The sequence below is a fragment of the Chiloscyllium plagiosum genome, chromosome 11 (genome assembly GCF_004010195.1).
Source record: "Chiloscyllium plagiosum isolate BGI_BamShark_2017 chromosome 11, ASM401019v2, whole genome shotgun sequence".
Taxonomy (NCBI): Eukaryota; Metazoa; Chordata; class Chondrichthyes; order Orectolobiformes; family Hemiscylliidae; genus Chiloscyllium; species Chiloscyllium plagiosum.
In genome coordinates this window covers 56,541,726-56,562,864 of record NC_057720.1, presented here as the reverse complement: position 1 = coordinate 56,562,864, position 21,139 = coordinate 56,541,726, and the positions used below count along the sequence as shown (strand labels likewise).

General features: G+C 39.6%; 1 protein-coding gene across 8 annotated transcripts in view; it reads left to right on the top strand.

Moving 5' to 3' along the window:
* pde4ba (phosphodiesterase 4B, cAMP-specific a) overlaps nt 1-21,139 on the top strand; it is a 621,169-nt gene that overhangs the window by 589,532 nt on the left and 10,498 nt on the right. For all 8 annotated transcript variants that reach the window (XM_043699425.1, XM_043699424.1, XM_043699422.1 and 5 more), the window contains 6 exons: nt 10,566-10,744; nt 12,980-13,078; nt 13,312-13,476; nt 15,953-16,052; nt 19,663-19,817; nt 19,933-20,055. In XM_043699425.1, the coding sequence (XP_043555360.1) occupies nt 10,566-10,744; nt 12,980-13,078; nt 13,312-13,476; nt 15,953-16,052; nt 19,663-19,817; nt 19,933-20,055 (821 nt within the window). The remainder of the gene's footprint in view (nt 1-10,565; nt 10,745-12,979; nt 13,079-13,311; nt 13,477-15,952; nt 16,053-19,662; nt 19,818-19,932; nt 20,056-21,139) is intronic.

The window sequence follows — 21,139 nt, the reverse complement described above, 5'->3', positions numbered from 1 at the left end:
ATACCCCTACATTTACCCCTTACCTAACACTACGGGCAATTTAGTATGGCCAATTCACCTGACCTGCACATCTTTGGACTGTGGGAGGAAACCGGAGCACCCGGAGGAAACCCACGCAGACACGGGGAGAATGTGCAAACTCCACACAGTCAGTCGCCTGAGTCGGGAAATGAACCCGGGTCTCTGGCGCTGCGAGGCAGCAGTGCTAACCACTGGGCCACCGTGCCGCCACGATTAGTTGTAGGTACCCACATACAATAGAAAAGAACAACCCCATAACTTAGTACCCTACAAGTAATACTAACACACAACAAATCAGCTTACATATAGTTTAAATTTAAATGCATCCCTCAAACTGCTGACAAATGGTTTACCAGACACAGATACTCCACCCATATCGCCATCTCCTTGTTTCCATGGAAAACAAGAGTTGGGAATTCTTGAACAAACTGAGAAATATTAACATCTGGATTTTTCTAAATCAGTCCTTCATAGAAACAAACTGTGCTTTTGAGAGAGTTGTTTTGTGAATTTTCATCTGCTAATCATTAAGTTAAATACCACCCAGTTATAGCTTGGCAGGTTAGTGTTATTAAATAATGAGTACGTATTTTTTTCTCTGCCATTTAATTTGTTGCCCAATTCTCATATAAGCATTGTTTCATGTTGGAGCATACCTTTGGACTTGCAATTTCATTATGCATAGTCTGTTTATGGTGTTGTGGCTGAGGCTTGGTGCTACTGTAATTTAGTTAATCCAAGTGTAGGTTTGTAAGTGTGCTGGTTTGAAAGGTGGAGTATTGCTAAGACAATGTCAGTGACCTTTCCTTTTGTCTGGAGTTAATTATTAAATTGTAAGCATTTCTGTAGACATGGTACTTTCTTTCAAAAATCATATTTTTGAGGCCTGGTTTTAGAATGAGTGGATTTTGTGCACTGATCATAGCCTTTGTTTATTAATATGGTTCTGCAACCCAGCAAGGTAAATAATGGAGCCTTAAGATTTGTGAATGTGTTCTGAAACATGACACTTATGCTTTTATTTTCCGGGAAACATCTGCAGCTGAGAAAGGAAGATATTTAGTTTCACCTTTGTCTTTGTGTATGGCAGCCCTGTGAAGGACAAGGAATAGGATGGCTATAGAATGGCATATAGTGAAGTAAGTTATCTAAGAGTGAAGTCCCAGACCAAGGTGTTGGGTTAAAATCCTAAAGAGGATACTTAAAGTTGAGTATATTTCTGTAGTTGTATGAAAGCTGCAGGAAGAAGGTATATGCAATTCCAGCCTATCAATTGAAGTCACACATGATCGAAACTTATCGAGATGTTAGATACAGGGATGCTGGTGTGAGCACTGAATGAGTGGTATTTCGGATTCTGTACCAGTGATGTGTTTTGTTTCTTTTCAATTTATAAAGGTGTGTTTTTGGATAAATGATATTACACTTCTTTATCAATTAGTATCATAAGTGGATAGTTTTTGATTATTCTATATTGGTTTCATTTCTTTTACCAATACGTTACATTTCATTGATTAAGTAAGATCTGCAGCATTGCATGCTTCCATTTCAACAAGAGGTCACTTTGTATTTCTTTTCGATCTGGCTTTAACAACTCATCAAACCAGAATCCTATCTAGGATCTAACTTGTCAGATAATAATATCAGCTGAGATCATAACACTTCATACAGTCCAATGATAATATGTACAGGAGAGAGGAAGAAAAACATCAATTAATGCCAGTTTGACATGATGTTTCCGAATAGTTTCTTTAGGATGTACGGTTTAAATGTTCAACTTAATTGCTTTCTGTTGCAAGGGACTTTAATTAAGTTGAGCGGTATGGTGGATAGAGCCTATAAATTCTCTTGTATAAATCATTCTAGTTGATTAACTACCATGTAGTCCAAAAAACATCATGATCTGTCATGTAAGTAGTGGATGAAAAACAACAGTTGAGTATCACCAATTCAATGTGTCTGAAGCAAAACTGAATATAATTTTTTTACAGACTTGATTTATTCTGCTTTATGGTTTTTAATATCCTACTTTAATAAATAAAATAGGTCTTCTCAAGAATACCGAAAAAGCCATCAGAAGAGGAGATCCCAATTTAATTAATATGCTTGACGTATTACCTAATCTGCAAAATGCCATTCAAATGCTATTACTGCCTGCTGTCACTTTGTTTTCCACTAAGAGCTTAAGAATATAACAAGGGAGGCAGGAGTAGGCAATTCAGCCCCTCAAGCTTATTTCACCATTTGATGTGAGCTTGACTAATATCAATTTGGCCTCAATTCGACTTTCTGGTATGCTCTCCATGTCCCTTCAACCCATTGCTGATCTGGCTATCTCCTACTCAATGTTCCAGCATGTACCAAACTCTGGGGCAATGAATTCCACAGATTCATGAGCCTTTGCAAAAAGAAATTTCTCCTGATCTCTATTTTAAGTCTGCTACCTCTTATCCTAAAGCTATGATCTCTCATTCGAGATTGCCACACATGACAAAACATCCTTTTAATGTTTACTTTATCTATCCCCTTAACATCTATGTACTTTAATTAGGTTTTTACTTGGCATTCTAAACTCCAGAGAGTATAGACCTAAACTACTCAATATTTCTTCATAAGACAAGCCCCTCATCTCTCTAATCAATCTAGTGAACCTCCTGTGAACTGCCTCCAATACAATTATATTCCTGCTCAAGAAAGGGGACCAAAATTGTTTGCAATACTCCAGTTGCACTCTCACTATTGCCTTGTGCATTTGAAGCACCTGTTACTTAAATTTATATTCTGTTCCTTTAGCAATAAATGCCAAATTACATGTGCCTTTCTTATTACATATGGTACATATTAGTTTTCTGCGATTCGTGAATGAGGACACCTGGATCCCTCTACACTGAGCATTCTGACATTTATTTACATTTTGAAAATAAGTTGCCTTTCTATTCCTCTGACCCCACAACTCTGTCAGATTTTGGCTCATTCACCTAACCTATTTATATCCATTTATAAATTTCTTATTTCTTCATTGCAACTTACTTAAAATTAAGTTACATCTAAGATTATTCAGCTGTAAGTGAATTAAAACCTATTTTTAGAGGAGAAACTCCTGAAAAAACACTGACACTTAGAATGATATCTTCACTATTAGCATTTGCTTGTTGAAGTCATCTATCAGGTCAGGCAGCATGTTGCTGGAAAAGCGCAGCAGGTCAGGCAGCTTTTCCAGCCACACATTTCCAGCTCTGATCTCCAGCATCTGCAGACCTCACTTTCTCCTCGAAGTCATCTATCACACAGCAGAGGAGGAAAAGAACCTGGGCTGAATCTTTTTTTTTTGAATATGTCATGATGGAGTTTATTTGAAGAGGTCCAGCATGTTTTCATTATATTTAACCAAATTCACCTGATTTACTATTGACCCCGCCCAATGGGGTCTCCCTCATGGGGTTCTCAGCCCATTCTCCACTCCCTGTTTCCAATACAACTCACCACTGCTGAATTGTCCTGGAACAGGCCAACGTCCCTGACGCCCACATAAACTTTAAAGGCCTGTTAAGCACCCAGGTGAGCACAATTAGTTGGGTGCTATCTGGCCATTATTCTGTGGGTTCTGGTAAATTGGATGGTGCAAAGGCATGACGTCCTCTTCCCACAGGGTCAGCAAAGAAGGTGAGACATCAGACCATGCCAGCTTGACCAGTGCAATCTCAGTCATCTGGAGGAATGCTCAATAGTGTGGAAAGAAGGTCAATTACATTCTCCACCCCACCAGCATAAGTGCCACCATCTTCTCTTTACAATCTCACATTTAATCTACCTCAGCTACTGGGCCCGCTTCCCATCAAAGCTCTTGCTGTACCTCTCCTACTGTTGTCTTCAACATCTTCCCTCGCTCGCTGTCTTGCACCCTGACTCCTGACACTACAAACCTTGCAGGCCACCTGTGCAGCCTGTTCACTTGCTCTGGACACCTCACCCACTTCACCAAAAGAAACAGCTGTGCCACTCATTTTCATCTCCCTTAAAAAGCTACCTCTCTCTTATTCCATGAAGAAAACAGCCACCAAATAAGTCACAGTTAAGATGGTTGGTGTGCTGTCTGACATTTGGTTCCTTAGCCCTTATGTGGAGAAGATTCTGACTCTGACCAGTGTGAGTGGCTAACTCCCCATGTCCAAGCCCCTGGACTGGCATCTGAGGCTGCCCTTGACTTACTGTGATGTGAACCCCTGACCAAAAGCTTTCTCCCATGACTGAGAATTCTTGACAACAATGACAAGCTTCCTGGCTTTTTGTCTGTTCAAAATGGCACAGCAAGTCAGCAATACTATTAACTTTGTATCTTTGCCTGAGGAGAAAGGTGCACAAAGTTGAGGCTAGGCAAGACAGATGCTATGAGTGTCCAGGTATTCTCAAAGTAAGTGAGCAGAACATATAACTTTGAGAGTGTGGTGCTGGAAAAGCACAGCAGGTCAGGCAGCATCCGAGATGGGAAAGACAATGGACAGGTCAAGAGGGCAGTGCTGAGTTGGAGGCTTGGGACTGGGATAAGGTGGAGGGAGAGGAAATGAAGAAAATGGTGAAATCCACATTAATCAGTGTGATTGCACGGTCCCAAAATGGACAATGAGGAGTTCTTCCTCCAGGTATTGGATGGTTAGGATTTGGCAATGGAGGAGGCCCAGGACCTGCGTGTCCTTGATGGAGTGGGAGGGAGAGTTGAAGTGTTCAGCCAAGGGGTGGTGGGGTTGGTTGGTAGGGGTCCCAGAGATGTTCTCTGAAACAATCTGCAATCGTAGAGGACACCACATCAAGTGCAATGGTTATTGTAAATAACATAGCAAAGATAAGTGGGAAAACGGAGAACTGGGAAGCTTTTACAGAACAACAGAGGGTTACTAAGAAGGAAATACGCAGAGAAAAAATGAGGTACGAAGGTAAACTGGCCAAAAATATAAAGGAGGATAATAAAAGCTTTTTTTAGGTATGTGAAAGGCAAAAAAATGGTTAAGACTAAAATTGGGCCCTTGAAGACAGAAACAGGGGAATATATTACAAGGAACAAAGAAATTGTAGAAGAATTGAATTGGTACTTCAGATCTGTGTTCACTGGGGAAGACACAAGCAATCTCCCTGAGGTAACAGTGGCTGAAGGACCTGAACTGAAGGAAATTTATATTTGCCAGCAATTGGTGTTGGAGAGACTGTTAGGTCTGAAGGTTGATAAGTCCCCGAGGCCTGATGGTCTGCATCCCAGGGTACTGAAGGAGATGGCTCGAGAAATCGTGGAAGCATTGTTGATTATTTTCCAGAGTTCGATAGATTTGGGATCAGTTCCTGCGGATTGGAGGGTGGCTAATGTTGTCCCATTTTTTAAGAAAGATGGGAGAGAAAGCAGGAAATTATAGACCAGTTAGTCTGACCTCAGTGGTGGGAAAGATGCTGGAGTCTATTATAAAGGATGAAATTACGACACATCTGGATAGTAGTAACAGGATAGGATTTATGAAGAGGAAATCATGCTTGACTAATCTTCTGGAATTTTTGAGGATGTAACTCTGAAGATGGACGAGGGAGATCCAGTAGATGTAGTGTACCTGGACTTTCAGAAAGCTTTTGATAAAGTCCCACATAGGAGGTTAGTGAGCAAAATTAGGGCGCATGGTATTGGGGATAAAGTACTAACTTGGATTGAAAGTTGGTTGGCTGACCGGAAACAGAGTAGTGATAAACGGCTCCATTTCGCAATGGCAGGCAGTGACCAGTGGGGGTACCGCAGGGATCAGTGCTGGGACCGGAACGTTTTACAATATATTTTAATGATATAGAAGATGGTATTAGTAATAACATTAGCAAATTTGCTGATGATACAAAGCTGGGTGGCAGGGTGAAATGTGAGGAGGATGTTAGGAGGTTACAGGGTGACCTGGACAGGTTAGGTGAGTGGTCAGATGCATGGCAGATGCAGTTTAATGTGGATAAATGTATGGTTATCCACTTTGGTGGCAAGAACAGGAAGGCAGATTACTACCTAAATGGAATCAACTTAAGTAAAGGGCAGTACAAAGAGATCTGGGTGTTATTGTAAACCAGTCAATGAAGCATGCTGGTACAGCAGGTAGTGAAGAAGGCTAATAGCATGCTTGCCTTCATAACAAGCGGGATTGAGTTTGAAGCAAAGAGGTTCTTCTGCAGCTGTACAGGGCCCTGGTGAGACCACACCTGGAGTATTGTGTGCAGTTCTGGTCTCCAAATTTGAGGAAAGACATTTTGGCTATTGAGGGAGCACAGCGTAGGTTCACGAGATCAATTCCTGGAATGGCGGGACTACGTTACGTTGAAAGACTGGAGCGACTGGGCTTGTATACCCTTGAGTTTAGAAGACTGAGAGGGGATCTGATTGAGACATATAAGATTATTAAAGGGTTGGACACTCTGGAGGCAGGAAACATGTTTCTGCTAATGGGTGAATGCCGAACCAGAGGACACAGATTTAAAAATACGGGGTAAACCATTTAGGACAGAAATGAGGAGAAACTTCTTCCCCCAGAGAGTGGTGGCTATGTGGAATGCTCTGCTCCAGAGGGCAGTGGAGGCCCAGTCTCTGGATTCATTTAAGAAAGAGTTGGATAGAGCTCTCAAGGATAGTGGAATCAAGGGTTATGGAGATAAGGCAAGAATAGGATACTGATTAAGGATGATCAGCCATGATAATATTGAATGGTGGTGCAGGCTCGAAGGGCAGAATGGCCTACTCCTGCACCTATTGTCTATTAGTGGAGATCCAGCTAAATTTCTGTCAGATGTGGAAGGATCCTTTGGGGCCTTGGACGGAGGTGAGAGGGCAGTAGAAGGTGCCTGTGATGGGGTGCGGGGGGGTTGGGGGGGGCACGTGGGATTGTGGATCTGACAAGGGAGTTGCGGAGGGAATGGTTTCTCCTCAAACACTGGTGGGGTGGGGAGGGGAATATATCCCGAGTGGTGGGGTTTGTTTGTAGATGGCGGAAGATGATGTGGTGTATACGGAGGTTGGTGGCATGGAAAGTGAGGAGCAAGGGGTTTACGGAGCACCACACTTTTGACTCTGATCTCCACATCTGCAGTCCTCACTTTCTCCTAGAACAGAACTTTTCATTTTGGAAGGCCGCATTGTGTTAGTTGTAATCTAATAAGGCTGCATCCAAAACATACCAATAGCCCTTATGACTTACCAATTTTTTAATTGTGGCGGTCAGTGTGTGAGGATTATTTCGTTGAATTTTCTTTTACTCTCTGGTATTTTTAATACATTCATTTTAAAATTAAAATAAAAATAATAAAGGATGAAAAAATATATTAATAAAAAATAAAAGATTTGTTCTGTAAAATTTGGATTCATTCTCAAGGCCACACACAATGGCCTAGGCGGCCACATGCAGCCTTAAGGCCGCAGGTTCCCTAACCCTGTCCTAGAACATATAGCTGCCATTGCGCTCTGAGGTGCAGCACTAAGTGCAGAAGTTGTTTAGAGATGATCCTTATGGATTCGTAGAGACAGGCTGGCTGCCAGCTGGCTTTGGTTTTGGGGTGTAAATGGCCAATGCTCACTAAGCATGCCCTGAGGTGTTGGTGCCTGGTGTCGAACATAGACCACCTTTGGAACAAGCAGTGAGCTGAAGTCACCAGATACCGGCTTTACTGTCATGAAGAGAGTTCAGCAAGATAAGAACTTGCATATTAATAAGGCCAAAAACAAGTAGAAGTGACAGAAATTCATCAAAGCTACTTAAATAGCACCTTCCAAAATCACAGCCATTCTATCTAGAAGGACAAGAGTAACAGATACCTGGAAACACCACCACCTCCAAGTTTCCCTTCAAGGCACTCCCCATTCTGACTTCAATGTTGCTGGATCAAAATCCTGGAATTTCCTCCCTCAGGGTTTTGTGGATTAACCTATAGAGCAGGATTGCAACAGTTCAAAAAGGCAGCTCATCAGCACCACCTTAAGGGCAGGCAATAACTGCTGGCCAAGCCAGTGCTGCCCACGTGAGACAAGTGAATAAAAAAAAACTCCCCCTTACTGCTATTGCGAAAATCTTGCCTCAACACCCAGCAGTTGCTTCTGAGTTGTTCCTAATATCAAGGTGGGCCTCACTAGACTACTTGTCCTGTTCTGCACTGTTTCACCAGAGCCGATGTTGTTCAGACCCCTATCACCCAATTTCATTTAAAGTGGGCTCTTACAAAGAAACGTGATTTTTGAAAAATAATGTTGCATAAATTAAGAGAAGTAGTTTGTAAAAAAAGTTGTATTATCAATTTTATGGAAACATCCTTCATTTTTAAAAATCTTCTGAGGATGCTTATCAGGCAAAAATACAGTTGAATAAATCCAGATTCTATAAACTGTAAGTTCTTGGAGTGGTTTATTCTTTTAAAAATTAGCCCGATTACCAACTTATCCATTTTGCAGGAGCAGGCTGGCTTTACACCCAAACACATTTGTGGTGAACAAATCATGATAATTACCGCAAACAACTGGAGTTACTTGCATAAATTTCTATGATACCGTGTGGAAACATGGACTGATGCCCAAATTGTCCCTTTTGTTCCATGAACTGATCCACTCCAGCATGTAGATATTTCTAAATGACAAGAAGACAGGATCAGCACTTTGCAAATGCTCAACAATATTTTTAAACAGGGCTATGCCGTGACACTGGCACTTTTTAAAGTTCTATATAAGCAGTGTGCCCATTATATCATCATTGAAGATTTATTTACACTGATGATATTGCCTTGGCAACTCAAGAAAAGCAATTCCAGGTTATGGACTTGTCAAAAATGACTGAATATTTCTATAAGTGAAATCTGCAGCTAATCGCAACTAAGTCGATCATCTCTGTCTTATACTTTGAAAATTACAGTGCACATAACACCATAAATGTCACCTTCTGTGGAGAAAGAGCAGCATCATGCAACTTCACCTGTCTTGAGTAATCCTTCCTCTATAATTTAACATCATTACATCTAAAAGAATGGCTAAAACACTAAACCATGAGTGAACATCATCCACAAGCTGGGATGCGAATCCACCACCTTTTGTACTTCTGCCTTAACTGTGGTCTTCTTGACAGCTCAGTACTGTGTACTTGTTTCTGCCTCAAGTTGTCACACCAAACTCAGTAAGATTAATCTGTAAAACTCAGAGCAGTTATAAATCAGTGGTTACCAGTTCTCTCAAATATGGCTCTTCCATCCATTTGTCCATCCATTCATAGCATTACTCAGAAGAAACATTCATATCAGCAGCATCTTGGACCTCCACGTCCACTTCAAAACACTAATTCACTACATGGACCTACAAAGCTCCCTCTGGACATGAACATCTTCACTTCATAACATAAAACTCCCAAATAACTCAACAATCACACTTTAAAATCGCCCGGAGCATGTGGATAATTCACTCTAGAATAGGGACTTGACATGGCTGATGTGATCTCCTGATATACAATGGCATTGTAAAATATAACCTGGTTGTGACTGCGAAGACCATGAACAAATGTTGGAGCTCATGATAGCAGCTTTCCACCAAATCAAGTTTAAGGGGAATACTATTCTCCAATTACGGGCATTGAACTGGTTTGGAAACTTGTCATTATAACTGTGTTGACAACATTTGCTGTTAAAAGCATACAGAAGAGATAGTGTCAGTTATGCTTCAGTACCTTACTTGATGGGCTATAAGTGATATTGTGACCTTGCTGCATCCTGCTCTTGCCTAATATTCTTTCTCAATATATTTTCAAACCAGGTTCACAAGTAAATGAGCAGGAGTAGCAATTTTCGCCATCTGCTTTTTACTCAATTTAATACTGATACTGCCCTGCCTGAGAGCACAAAGCCATCAGGTGGAAATAGTGGGCGGCCTGTGAAGCCCACTAACACTAATAGTTTGCTCTAAGTGCAGACTGACTATAAGAAAAAGGTTTTCTAAAAAGAATTTTTCATTTGGACTGTCACCCAAAGAAGAAAAGGTAAGGTTCGCATTTATGATATGGCTTCCGTGATCTCAGAACAGACCAAAGCACTTCATAGTCACCCAAATAACTTTGACATATAATCATTGTTGTCATGTGGAAACAAGGCAGCTAATTACACATGTCAAGGCCCCACAGACAGCAATGATACAACAATGATAACCGCCAATAACCTGTTCTTATAATGTTGAATAATGTTGACTTTAGTTAAGATGTATATGTTCCATTATGATTCCTGTGGTATTAATGTGGGTGTTCTGATAGAATTAGCTTTGAAACTATAGAATGCTTCTCCAGCAGAGAGAGAAACTAAGATATCTAAATTTTCTTATTTTCTCCATTCTGATTCTAAATCCACTTCATATTTTTGTTCTCAGTGCAGTTTGCAAATTTCTCTATGTTTACTGTTCTCACCTCTTACATTACTCGTCTCTTCTGAAAGAAAACTTGGTGTTATTAATCTTATGTATAAAAACAATTTTTTGAATTCCTAATTGAATCCAATACGTCTAATTCTCTATTCTGTAGATAAGCAGAATGATGTGGAGATGCCCTCCCCCACACAGAAGGACAGAGACAAGAAGAAAAAGCAGCAACTCATGACACAAATCAGTGGAGTGAAAAAATTGAAGCACAGTACTAGTCTCACGCATTCCAGCATCCCCCGATTTGCTGTCAAAACTGACCTGGAAGACCATCTTTCCAAGGTACAGAAAACTCCATTGGTAACTTTGTCGTATCAAGCCAGACATTATAGCAGCTAGAGCCTTTCCACCAATCAATGATATGATGGCTGAACAGTGACCCAAAACCCTATCCCATTAGTCCTTTGGATAACAGAATTTTCTTAGTCTTAGGTTTAAAATTAACAATTGAATTAGCATGAACTTCTGTTTGCAGAAGAGAGTTTTCACATTTTATTTCCTAACTATGCTGCTGAGAGGACTGGCTCTAATATTTAGTCAATACTCCCAGGGTTAGATTCCCTAACCAACATAAATAGTTCCTTTCTACTCAACTGATCAATTTCCCTTAGTTTATTCAAAATTTTGAACCAGTCCATCTGTTAAATTTGTAAATTCAAAGAAAGCAACACTATTTTCTGTACCATTGCCTTGCAATTTAATACTTGGAGTGTAGGTCTGACGAATAAATCTAAAATGTATTGCTGTACACGATCACTAGATCCTTACTAAGGTGTGATACCCAGGATTGACTGCAGTACTCCAGATGTGATCTAACCATCTTATAACTGTATCATGCCTTCTAATTTCTTCTGTTCTAATGTCCAAGACATGAAGGCTGGCATTCTATTAGACTTGATTATTTTTGTTTCTATCAAAGGCATTTTGATAAATGTATACACGTGGACCTCTAAGTCTCCTTTCAAACCAACAGCCCTTCATAGTTTTTCATTATTTAGAATGTATTCAAAGTTGATGACCTCAGAATTGCTTAAATTGAAATCTATTTGCTATATTTAAGCCAGTTTTCTTAATATATCAATGTTTTTTTAGAATTCTGTCCTTCCATCTACACTGTTGTTGAAATGCCATCTATCTTAGCAACATCAGTGAATTTCAATTTGCAGCTCTTTTCCATAGTCTGTCATTTTATTTCTAATATTTATAAGCAAGTTTTCTTCTATTTTTATATTTCTTCTCTGACTCACGTATGGGTGGTAAAAATGTTCCACTAGTGTGCCTGGCCCAAGTGACCAATCTTCAGTTGACAGTCAGGAAGCAGGTATCAGCATGCTGGTGGTAATGTGTTACAGCAGTCCAGTCCAAATAGCAGCTATCGACAGTAACAGTCAGGAGTGGGAATCTTGGCTGAAATATCTTTCTTTCTTTCTCATTCAATGTTCTGAAATTAGCAATAATTGCCTTAGCAACATGTTATTTCAGATTAGTAGTGTTAATAAAGAATAAAACAGGTCTGCTTGGCTCAATTTCACATTGTCAATTGTTAGTAAAAGCATTAATCAAAGAAGCAAATGGGCTATTTCACAAAATTTCACAAAATCTCACAACTTACGCATCAGAATACCTGCATGAGCAACAACCAAAGTATAAGAAAACATATTTATTTCAGAAAAGTTGGGAAACCTACCCACCACTATTAGACTTGTGATATCAGTCCAGATATATCTTGAATTAAACTGATCCAGTTAAACTGTTAATTTCCAGTACAGTCTGAAAATCTTTTTCAACCTTTACTCATCAATCCTTGAAGTTAAAATTCAAACTCAGCATAAAGAGAGGGGGGAAGGCCAACAGACATTGATGACTCATCAATCGTAAAATTAAGAACATGATAATACACATTTCTTGCATCTAATTTGTGTTTTTAAAGTATCTATTTTATCCAGAATGAGAATGGACAGGACTGCGGTTTTGAGATTACAATGAAATAGATATGTAGAGGAAAAGATATTTTCTCGGAAGTATTCAAATGGGAATGGGTGGGAGGTAGGTGTCAGTATGTGTTGGACAATTTGATAAGGAAGTACAGAAATATCCATAAAGACAAGGAAGTCCTATAATTCAGCTTCTGATTGGTATGAATTATGTAACTGTAGTTAGATTAGCAACAAGAGTGCTGCAGTTGACCTCAGCATTTGGCCAGAAAAAGGAAAAAATCAGGGTTCCCACTCAAATTCCTTATCTATCATGTCCTGCTGTAAAGAGTACACATTATGTGAATAAAGGATTCAGCTTGTCTGCTTATTGCCAACCAGTCAATATTCAGAATCTGTACTCATACATGACAAGACTAAAGTATGTAGTAAATCACCTCAAAATAATACTTCCACAAAAATATAATTTGTGTATTGAAATGTATTAGATGAAACAACTTTGAGATGTAATATTTCAATATGAAGTTTAATAAATATTTTATGCATTCATTAGTAATTGCTGTATTTCATGTTGACTTTACAGGAGTTGGATGACCTGAATAAGTGGGGCCTTAACATATTTAAAGTGGCAGAGTTTTCAAACAACAGACCGCTCACGTGCATTATGTACAGTATCTTCCAGGTTAGTGGGGTCAAAGGGGCTAAAAGATACTAACTATTTTTTGCATACTTGCCATCAACTTTAGGATATGACATCTTATTGCACTGGTAATAAAACATGTGACAATTATCTGCACCAGAAAAATATTGTTGATTTCCAGCAAGAATAAATTTTATTTTATACCAGCTTTTCATTCAAGTGTGTACTTTCTACACATATCTAAAAGTTTGCATTTTGTTGCTAACTTTCAATAGGAGAGAGATTTACTGAAGACATTTAGGATCCCTCTGGACACATTTGTAACGTATATCATGACACTGGAGGACCACTACCATGGGGATGTTGCCTATCATAACAGCTTGCATGCTGCTGATGTTACACAATCTACACACATTCTTCTTTCTACCCCGGCATTAGACGTAAGTACACCTTAAAGACCAAGAGTGAATATATAACCACATGGGTTCTTTCATAACTTTATGTAATTCTTAAATGTTCAGGTGAGATTATTGACCTAATTGCACCCTTTGAAAAAGAGCAGAGTCCTTCAAGTGCCTTGACCAACAATCGTTCTTGAATTAACATCAAAATAGATTAATTCATCATGAGCTCTCAGAACAATAGTGAATATATTTCAAAAGTATTTAATTAGCTTTGCAACACTTTGGGATGAAGGATCTGAAAGTGCTTTATAAATACATGTTTTATTGTTTACATTTTGTTCATGTCCTAAATTGTTCTTTTAAAAGTTAGACATGCTTCAATTGCATTATCTAATGTCATTTTTCATATCAGAAATACATATTTCGAGTTGAAAGGATGTATGATTGTATTAATTGTTTCTTGTCAAAGGAGAATTCAAGGAGCAACAGTTTGACAGTATAACTGTCACGGGAATATCATACACAACTGTTGAAATGATATTTCCCTGATCTAGTGATGGATTTATCTTCTGGATTGACTTGAAACCTTAACATTAATATTACCTGGCAACTGTATTTTCTGTTTTTTAATTCCGATTTCTGGCATCTACCATACTTTGCTTTTGCATGGATTTAATTTTTTTCCCCTCCAATGTAAGTGATTGGTTCACAGGAATCATTAGTTAGCAATCAGAATGCAGTCCTAATTACTTTCTCTCCCTCCCATCCCTATCTATATAGCTCAGGAATATTGGCTTAGAAATGCCTAAGAGCAGATAGTCATTGCAGCAGTGTTGGTTGGAACTGCATGTTGGAGCCATGCAGAAACCTCAACACGGTTGACACCACGGAAATTGCCCAGGAAAATGAAGTTTCTCTCTGTCTGGAACCCTCCAAAACAACTCTTTATTTAAGCTAATAGTATTTCAGAGTAAGCTTAGAAGACTAAAGACCGGCACTAACACCTGGGTAACTATTCAGCTGAATTCCTAACTTACCACTGAATTCTCCCAACCCTGACACCATTATTATACCAGATTCCAACCAACCTGCCAAACAAGTGGCATCCTTAACTCACTCATCCACCTATCACCTAACTCCTCCATCCACCTAGCATCCTTCCAGAGCACTCACCCTAACTGATACTGGACATACACTGTAGATAGCACAGTTGCTGTTGCACCTTTAAACCATAGAACTTGTGCATTTAGGCAGGCAAAACAAGGTAAGGGAATACACAATGAATGGTGGGACTCTGGAAAGAACTGAGGTTCAGAGGGTACATGGTGCAAATGTTCATTGGTCCCTTAAGGTAGCAGTGTAGGTAGGTAAAGTGGTTAAGAAAGCACATGGGACACTTGCCTTTATTAGCCGAGGCATAGAGTTTGACAGCAGGAATGTGATGCTGGAACTGCATAAAATATTGGTTATGTTACAGCTGAAATATTGTGTGCAGCTCTGGAATCCACATTATAGGAAGTATCTGATTGCGCTGGAGAGCATGCAGAAATGATTGACCAGGATATTGCCTCGGCTGAAAAGTTTTACTTATGACGAGAGATTGGAGAGACTGGAGTTGTTTTCCTTGGATCAGAGGTGAATGCGGGGGACAAGATTTAGATGTATAAAATTATGAGGGGCTCAGACAGGGTGGAAAGAAAGGAACATTTCCCCTTGGTGGAGGGATCAGTGACTGGGGCATAAATTTAAGGTAAGGGCAGGAGGGTTAAAAGGGTTGTGAGGAATTTTGTTTTCACCCAGAGGGTGGTCGGAATAAGGGTGTGGAGGCAGAAGCCTTAACATTTGAAAAGTATTTAGATGTATACCTATGATGCTAAGGCATACATGGTTATGAGCTAAGTGCTGGAAAATGGGATTAGAATAGTTAGGTGATTGCTTTTGACTGGTGGATTTGATGTGCTGAGCATCCTTTTCTGTGCCATAGACCTCTGAGAAGACAGCAGACTTGCTGTTGACATAGGGAGTGCAGTTTCCACTCTGATCCTCTCCACTGCTGGCTCCGGTCTTAGCTGGATTGGTCTCCAGTGTTTCCTAACAGAAGGCTCCTGACCACAAAATTCCAGGGTAGAACTGACCAAAGCTGTGTATTTTTAGTCAAATCATGCTAAATGTAGTTTTACCACCACTGACCTACCAAATTCAATACATAATAAGGGTAGAACCTGAAACATTCCAGGACTCAGGCATCCAGTCTCTTAAACAGAGACTATCCCCAATTAGTAAGGAAATCCTTTGTAGATGGATTCACTTTAGTCTAGTGAATTCATTTTCCTTCAGCTAATAAAGACAGAGTAGAGATAGTCACCAGTATTACACAGGGGCTCAGGTTTGTTTATCCAAAACAAGGAAATGTCAAACATTTATGCATGAATTCTCATGACCGAGAATGCTGTAACAAATGGTTGTGTGTCCCTGGGCACGTTCACATTTGTTTGATGTTTCTCTTTTACAGGCAGTGTTCACGGACCTCGAGATTCTTGCTGCAATTTTTGCAGCTGCAATCCATGATGTGGATCATCCTGGTGTCTCCAATCAATTTTTAATTAACACCAGTAAGTATACAAGTACAAGAAATGTGATGGATGAGCACTAATTTTGTAACAAATTTAAATATCCCATTGTTTATTTTGCATTCATTTTAAATTTTATGCATTTTCTAACTGTTTTTCAAAACGATTCAGTAGCAGCAATCCTGCTGGTGAGCCACACGTTTCTAGGTTAAAATCCCACTCCAGGACTTGAGCACAAAAATCAAGGCTGAGAGGGGCTCAGTACTGAAGGAGTGCTACACAGTACGTCCTGTATGCATTGTATATCAGCACCTTGTGGAGAGAAGTGATTTAGAGCATGGAAAATATTTACTTTTTGTTCCATTTATCACGTACTGTATGTTCACAAATTGTGTGAAGTCAAAAAAAACACTTGTATAACAACAAATGGAATTCATTCTTACTGAGAACTGCCACTTGTAATTTATACCAGTGTAGAAATTTGGGACAGCGCTTTGGATCAGAAAGGCATTTCTTAAATTTCTTTATCCAGAAAATGTAAATATTCAATGGGCTACATTTCAGTAGAAGCTCAGCTTTGTGCATGACTTTGTCAAGTTGACATTAAGCACGCGCAAGCCTTCATTTTGAATAATGGAGGGCTGTTTGTTTCTTCTCTCCTTAACTCTCGATCAGTGAATTTAATTTCTGCATCACTGTTGCTGCCCACTTGACATCAGTTGTTTTAGCACAGAACAAATAATAAACATGGGGCTTCCTTTGTCTCTGTTGCCAAGTTATTATTGAAATATCCTACTGACTTTTGAGAAAGCAAACTTTTATTTTGAAAGCATATCCTATTTTCCAGTTACATAGAGCAATGGTGGTCTTAGCCTTGCTCAGTTGTGTGAAAGATTTTAACTTTAAATATCACAATGTTGCTACATTGTATGAATAGCTATCATATATAGCTTATCATATAAGGTCTTGCTACATTTATAATTTTTTGAACAATCTTTGAAATATGTCATTTTTGTAGCAATGTAGATGGGAAATCTTTGAACTTCTAGTTTGGACTTGACAACTTGTCCTCGAACTAATGAGGAAAGTAAAAGACATGGAATGAGCAAAGTTCATAGAGTTATATCACAAACTGTGCATAATCTTCCCATCATGGTTACCATTACAACATATTCTTTTAAATAGAGCGTCACTGTATATAGAATTGTATGTTTTTGTTTAATGTGATTAAAAGTATAAGAAAAAGATAAAGTTGGGGAAATTATGAAACTCATTAACCTCCAGAACATTGTTGATTTCTGAAAGATCTTTAATTGGAATTATTCATGTGCCATGCCTACATGGATTTAGCAATAATTGTGTTTGTGCATTATTGTTTCTGTATTCTAATTTCTCTGTTTTAACACCTGCTGGATGCAATGACTCATCTTGTGTAGGTGGATTGAGCAATCAAAATGACAATCCCAAGTTAGAACTAAGTGGGCTCAACTTATAAAGGAATCTGTGAAGTTTAATCTTTATAGTTAAATTGTTGGCATTAATCCAGTACTAAACAAGAATCATTCAAGCAGTATTTTTAATAAATAACATTTTCTTTCGTCCCTGGTAAATTACACAAAAATGCAAGGGAATTTTAACCCCCACATCACGTGCCAAACCATTACCATCACCCTTATGATGCTGATATTAAAAGTCGGTCAGAGTATTGAGTACAGGAGTTGGGAGGTCATGTTGCAGCTGTACAGGACATTGATTAGGCCACTTTTGGAATATTGCATGCAATTCTGGTTTCTTTCCTATTGGAAGGATGTTGTGAAACTTGGAAGGGCTCACAAAAGATTTACAAGCATGTTGCCAGGGTTGGAGGATTTGAGCTATAGGGAGAGGTTGAATAAGCTGGGGCTGTTTTTCCTGGAGCGTCAGAGGCTGTAAGGTGAGCTTATAGAGGTTTATAAAATCATGAGGGACATGGATAGGATAAATAGACAAAGTCTCTTCCCTGGGGTGAAGGAGTTCAGAACTAGAGGGCATAGGGTTAGGATGTTCAACTTCCTGCATTCTAGTGAAAACAAACCCAGTCTATCCAACCTTTTCTTAGCTAAAAAAAACCCTATACAAGGCAACATCCTGGAAACCCTTCTCTCTGCCCTCTCCAAACAATGCACGTTCTTCAGGCAGTGTGGTGACCACAACTGTATGCCATATTCCACAGGGAGAGTTGAGTTTAGTTTCTTACCAAAGCTTTGAAGTGAGTGCTTAGAGTCTTCAAGTGAGTAAAAACCTTTGAAGATCTCAACTGGAATACCATTTTGGGGACTGCCTATGATTTTGCTTTTCATTAGTTTGATTGCTTTTTGCAGCTCCCCTATCAATGGTGGTTCACCTATGGATTCTATCTCAGGATACTGGGAATAGCATGGAGAGAAACAGCAGTCATGTGAATTTATGCTGGGGGTGTTGTTTTAAAATATTCTTTCCAGCATTACCAAATGATAATTTTATGATTAACAAGATTTTCTCCCATTGAACTTGGTCTAAATTAGACCTTATTGCCTTCAAAGAAAATTGTGCATGTCCAGAAGTCAGCATATTGTTGGAACCCTCAGGCTTTCACTTCTTCCCACATCTCCTTTACCTTCAATCGTTGTCTTCAGGCTGCCAGCCTTGAGCTATTGAAATGCTGCCTTCTTTATTTGCAGCCTTGAGTTGTTACACCAGGCAATGAAGGCTGCTAATTTATGTTCAAAAGGCCACATATTTCAGCATTGACTTTTTTTTCCCAAAGAAGTCTTTCTATCAACGATACTGAACCCAGTTGTCTGGATGCAAGTGTCGAGTACAGCTAATTTAATCTGATCCCACATTTCTGGAATTAAGTTTGTTTCAACATTTTCTAGATTGGCTGTGAGCTTCACTAGGCATTTGTTTCTTTGGTCATACTCCTTTGGGCTGAGACAGTGATCTGTACTCTTTCTTTGACTTTTGGGATGTTGCAATTTCTTGGTGTTGGTTGGATGTTTATCAACATTCAAATATGTCGGCAGGAAAATGCCATTTGTTTTACTCACCTTGGTTTTCCCAATAGTTTGACACAGGAATGAGAGTTATGGCTGACTCCTCTATTAAAGTTGGTCAGAGGATGATTTTTTAATCATCTTTTGGAATGCAGTGAATACCTCATAAAGGTCAAAGTAGACCTTTTCCTTAACATGGTTGTCAGTTGAACGTAGCACACAAGCACTGAAGGTGGCTGTATATTGGCTATGTCTAAGCTGTTGATAAAGTTCATGTGTCTTTAATTGAGGATTTCTGGTATGGTGAGCCATGCACCTGAACTGAAATGCTGAATAAAGTGATCACTCCCATGGTTCTGGTAATGTTGCTTTATAGCTGGGGCTATAGAAGCATTTACAATGATATTAATTTCTGCTTTTTCCTCTGTCCCCATTGAAAAGAACCACTCGTAAATACAGTCGCTGGGGGAGGGGCAGCATTGTATTTGCATCACTCCATCAGTAATGTTACATGCCAGTGCACTGCACTGATCCTTTCAAAAAAATGTTACCCTAGTTCACATCAGATCAACAACAGATGGGGCTTTTCAACTTCTTTTCATCATGTACACTTATTTTTCTTTTACTTGTTATTTCAGATTCTGAGTTAGCACTGATGTACAACGATGAGTCTGTGTTAGAAAATCACCATCTGGCTGTGGGTTTTAAACTTCTGCAGGAAGATTCCTGTGACATCTTTCAAAATCTTACCAAGAAACAGCGGCAGATGCTGAGAAAGATGGTTATTGAGATGGTAAGCAAACTGGCCCTGGATTAGGCCTGGAAAGTTGACCTATGAAAACATCTTGTGGCTGTTTGAGAAAATCTGAGACTTGTTCAAATGTTCATTGTTTTTCTCCCCTGTCTAGGTGTTGGCCACTGACATGTCAAAGCACATGACATTATTAGCAGATCTCAAGACCATGGTGGAAACAAAAAAAGTGACCAGTTCGGGAGTCTTACTACTTGATAATTACACAGATAGAATACAGGTCTGTACCATGATACATAGCAGTCAGGATGCCTGTTCTGTAAAGAATATATATATATGTGGAATTTTCCATGATGTTTGGCAATGAGCATGGAAGTGAGTGTCATTTTGTTCAGGCATGTTTGGGTTTTTGTGTGATTATGTGGTTCTCAGTCATTACATATGCATCAGTGATGAGTATAGTGAATCTTCAGACTGAGGCAAGAGTTTGAAAGTCCTGACACCAAGATTAAAGGACACGTGGAGTGTCCAGTTCGAGGGGAATCTGCCTTTGGAGGTAGTATGGGCTGAAGTCAGAAATAGGAAAGGAGCAGTCACCTTGTTGAGTGTTTACTATAGGCCCCCCAATAGCAGCAGAGATGTGGAGAAACAGATTGGGAAACAGATTTTGGAAAGGTGCAGAAGCCACAGGGTAGTAGTCATGGGCGATTTCAACTTCTTAAATATTGATTGGAAGCTCTTTAGATCAAGTAGATTGGACGGGCCGGTGTTTGTGCAGTGCAGTGTGTCCAGGAAGCTTTTCTAACTCAGTATGTAGATTGTCCGACCAGAGGGGAGGCCATATTGGATTTGGTACTTGGTAACGAACTGGGACAAGTGATGGGCTTGTTAGTGGGTGAGCATTTTGGTGATGGTGACCGCAATTCTGTGACTTTCACCTTGGTTATGGAGAGAGATAGGTGCGTGCAACAGGGCATGTTTTACAATTGGAGGAAGGGTAAATACGATGCTGCAAGACAGGATCTGAGGATCATAAATTGGGAGCACAGGCTGTCAGGGAAGGATGTCGTTGAAATGTGGAACTTTTTCAAGGAACAGATACGACGTGTCCTTGATTTGTATGTACCTGTCAGGCAGGAAAGAGATGGTCGTGTGAGGGAACCTTGGTTGAAGAGGGAGGTTGAATGTCTTGTAAGGAGGAAGAAGGGGGCTTACATAAGGTTGAGGAAACAAGGTTCAGACAGAGCGTTGGAGGGATACAGGATAGCCAGGAGGGAGCTGAAAAAAAGGATTAGGAGAGCTAAGAGAGGGCATGAAAAATCTTTGGCAGGTAGGATCAAGGATAACCCCAAGGCCTTTTATGC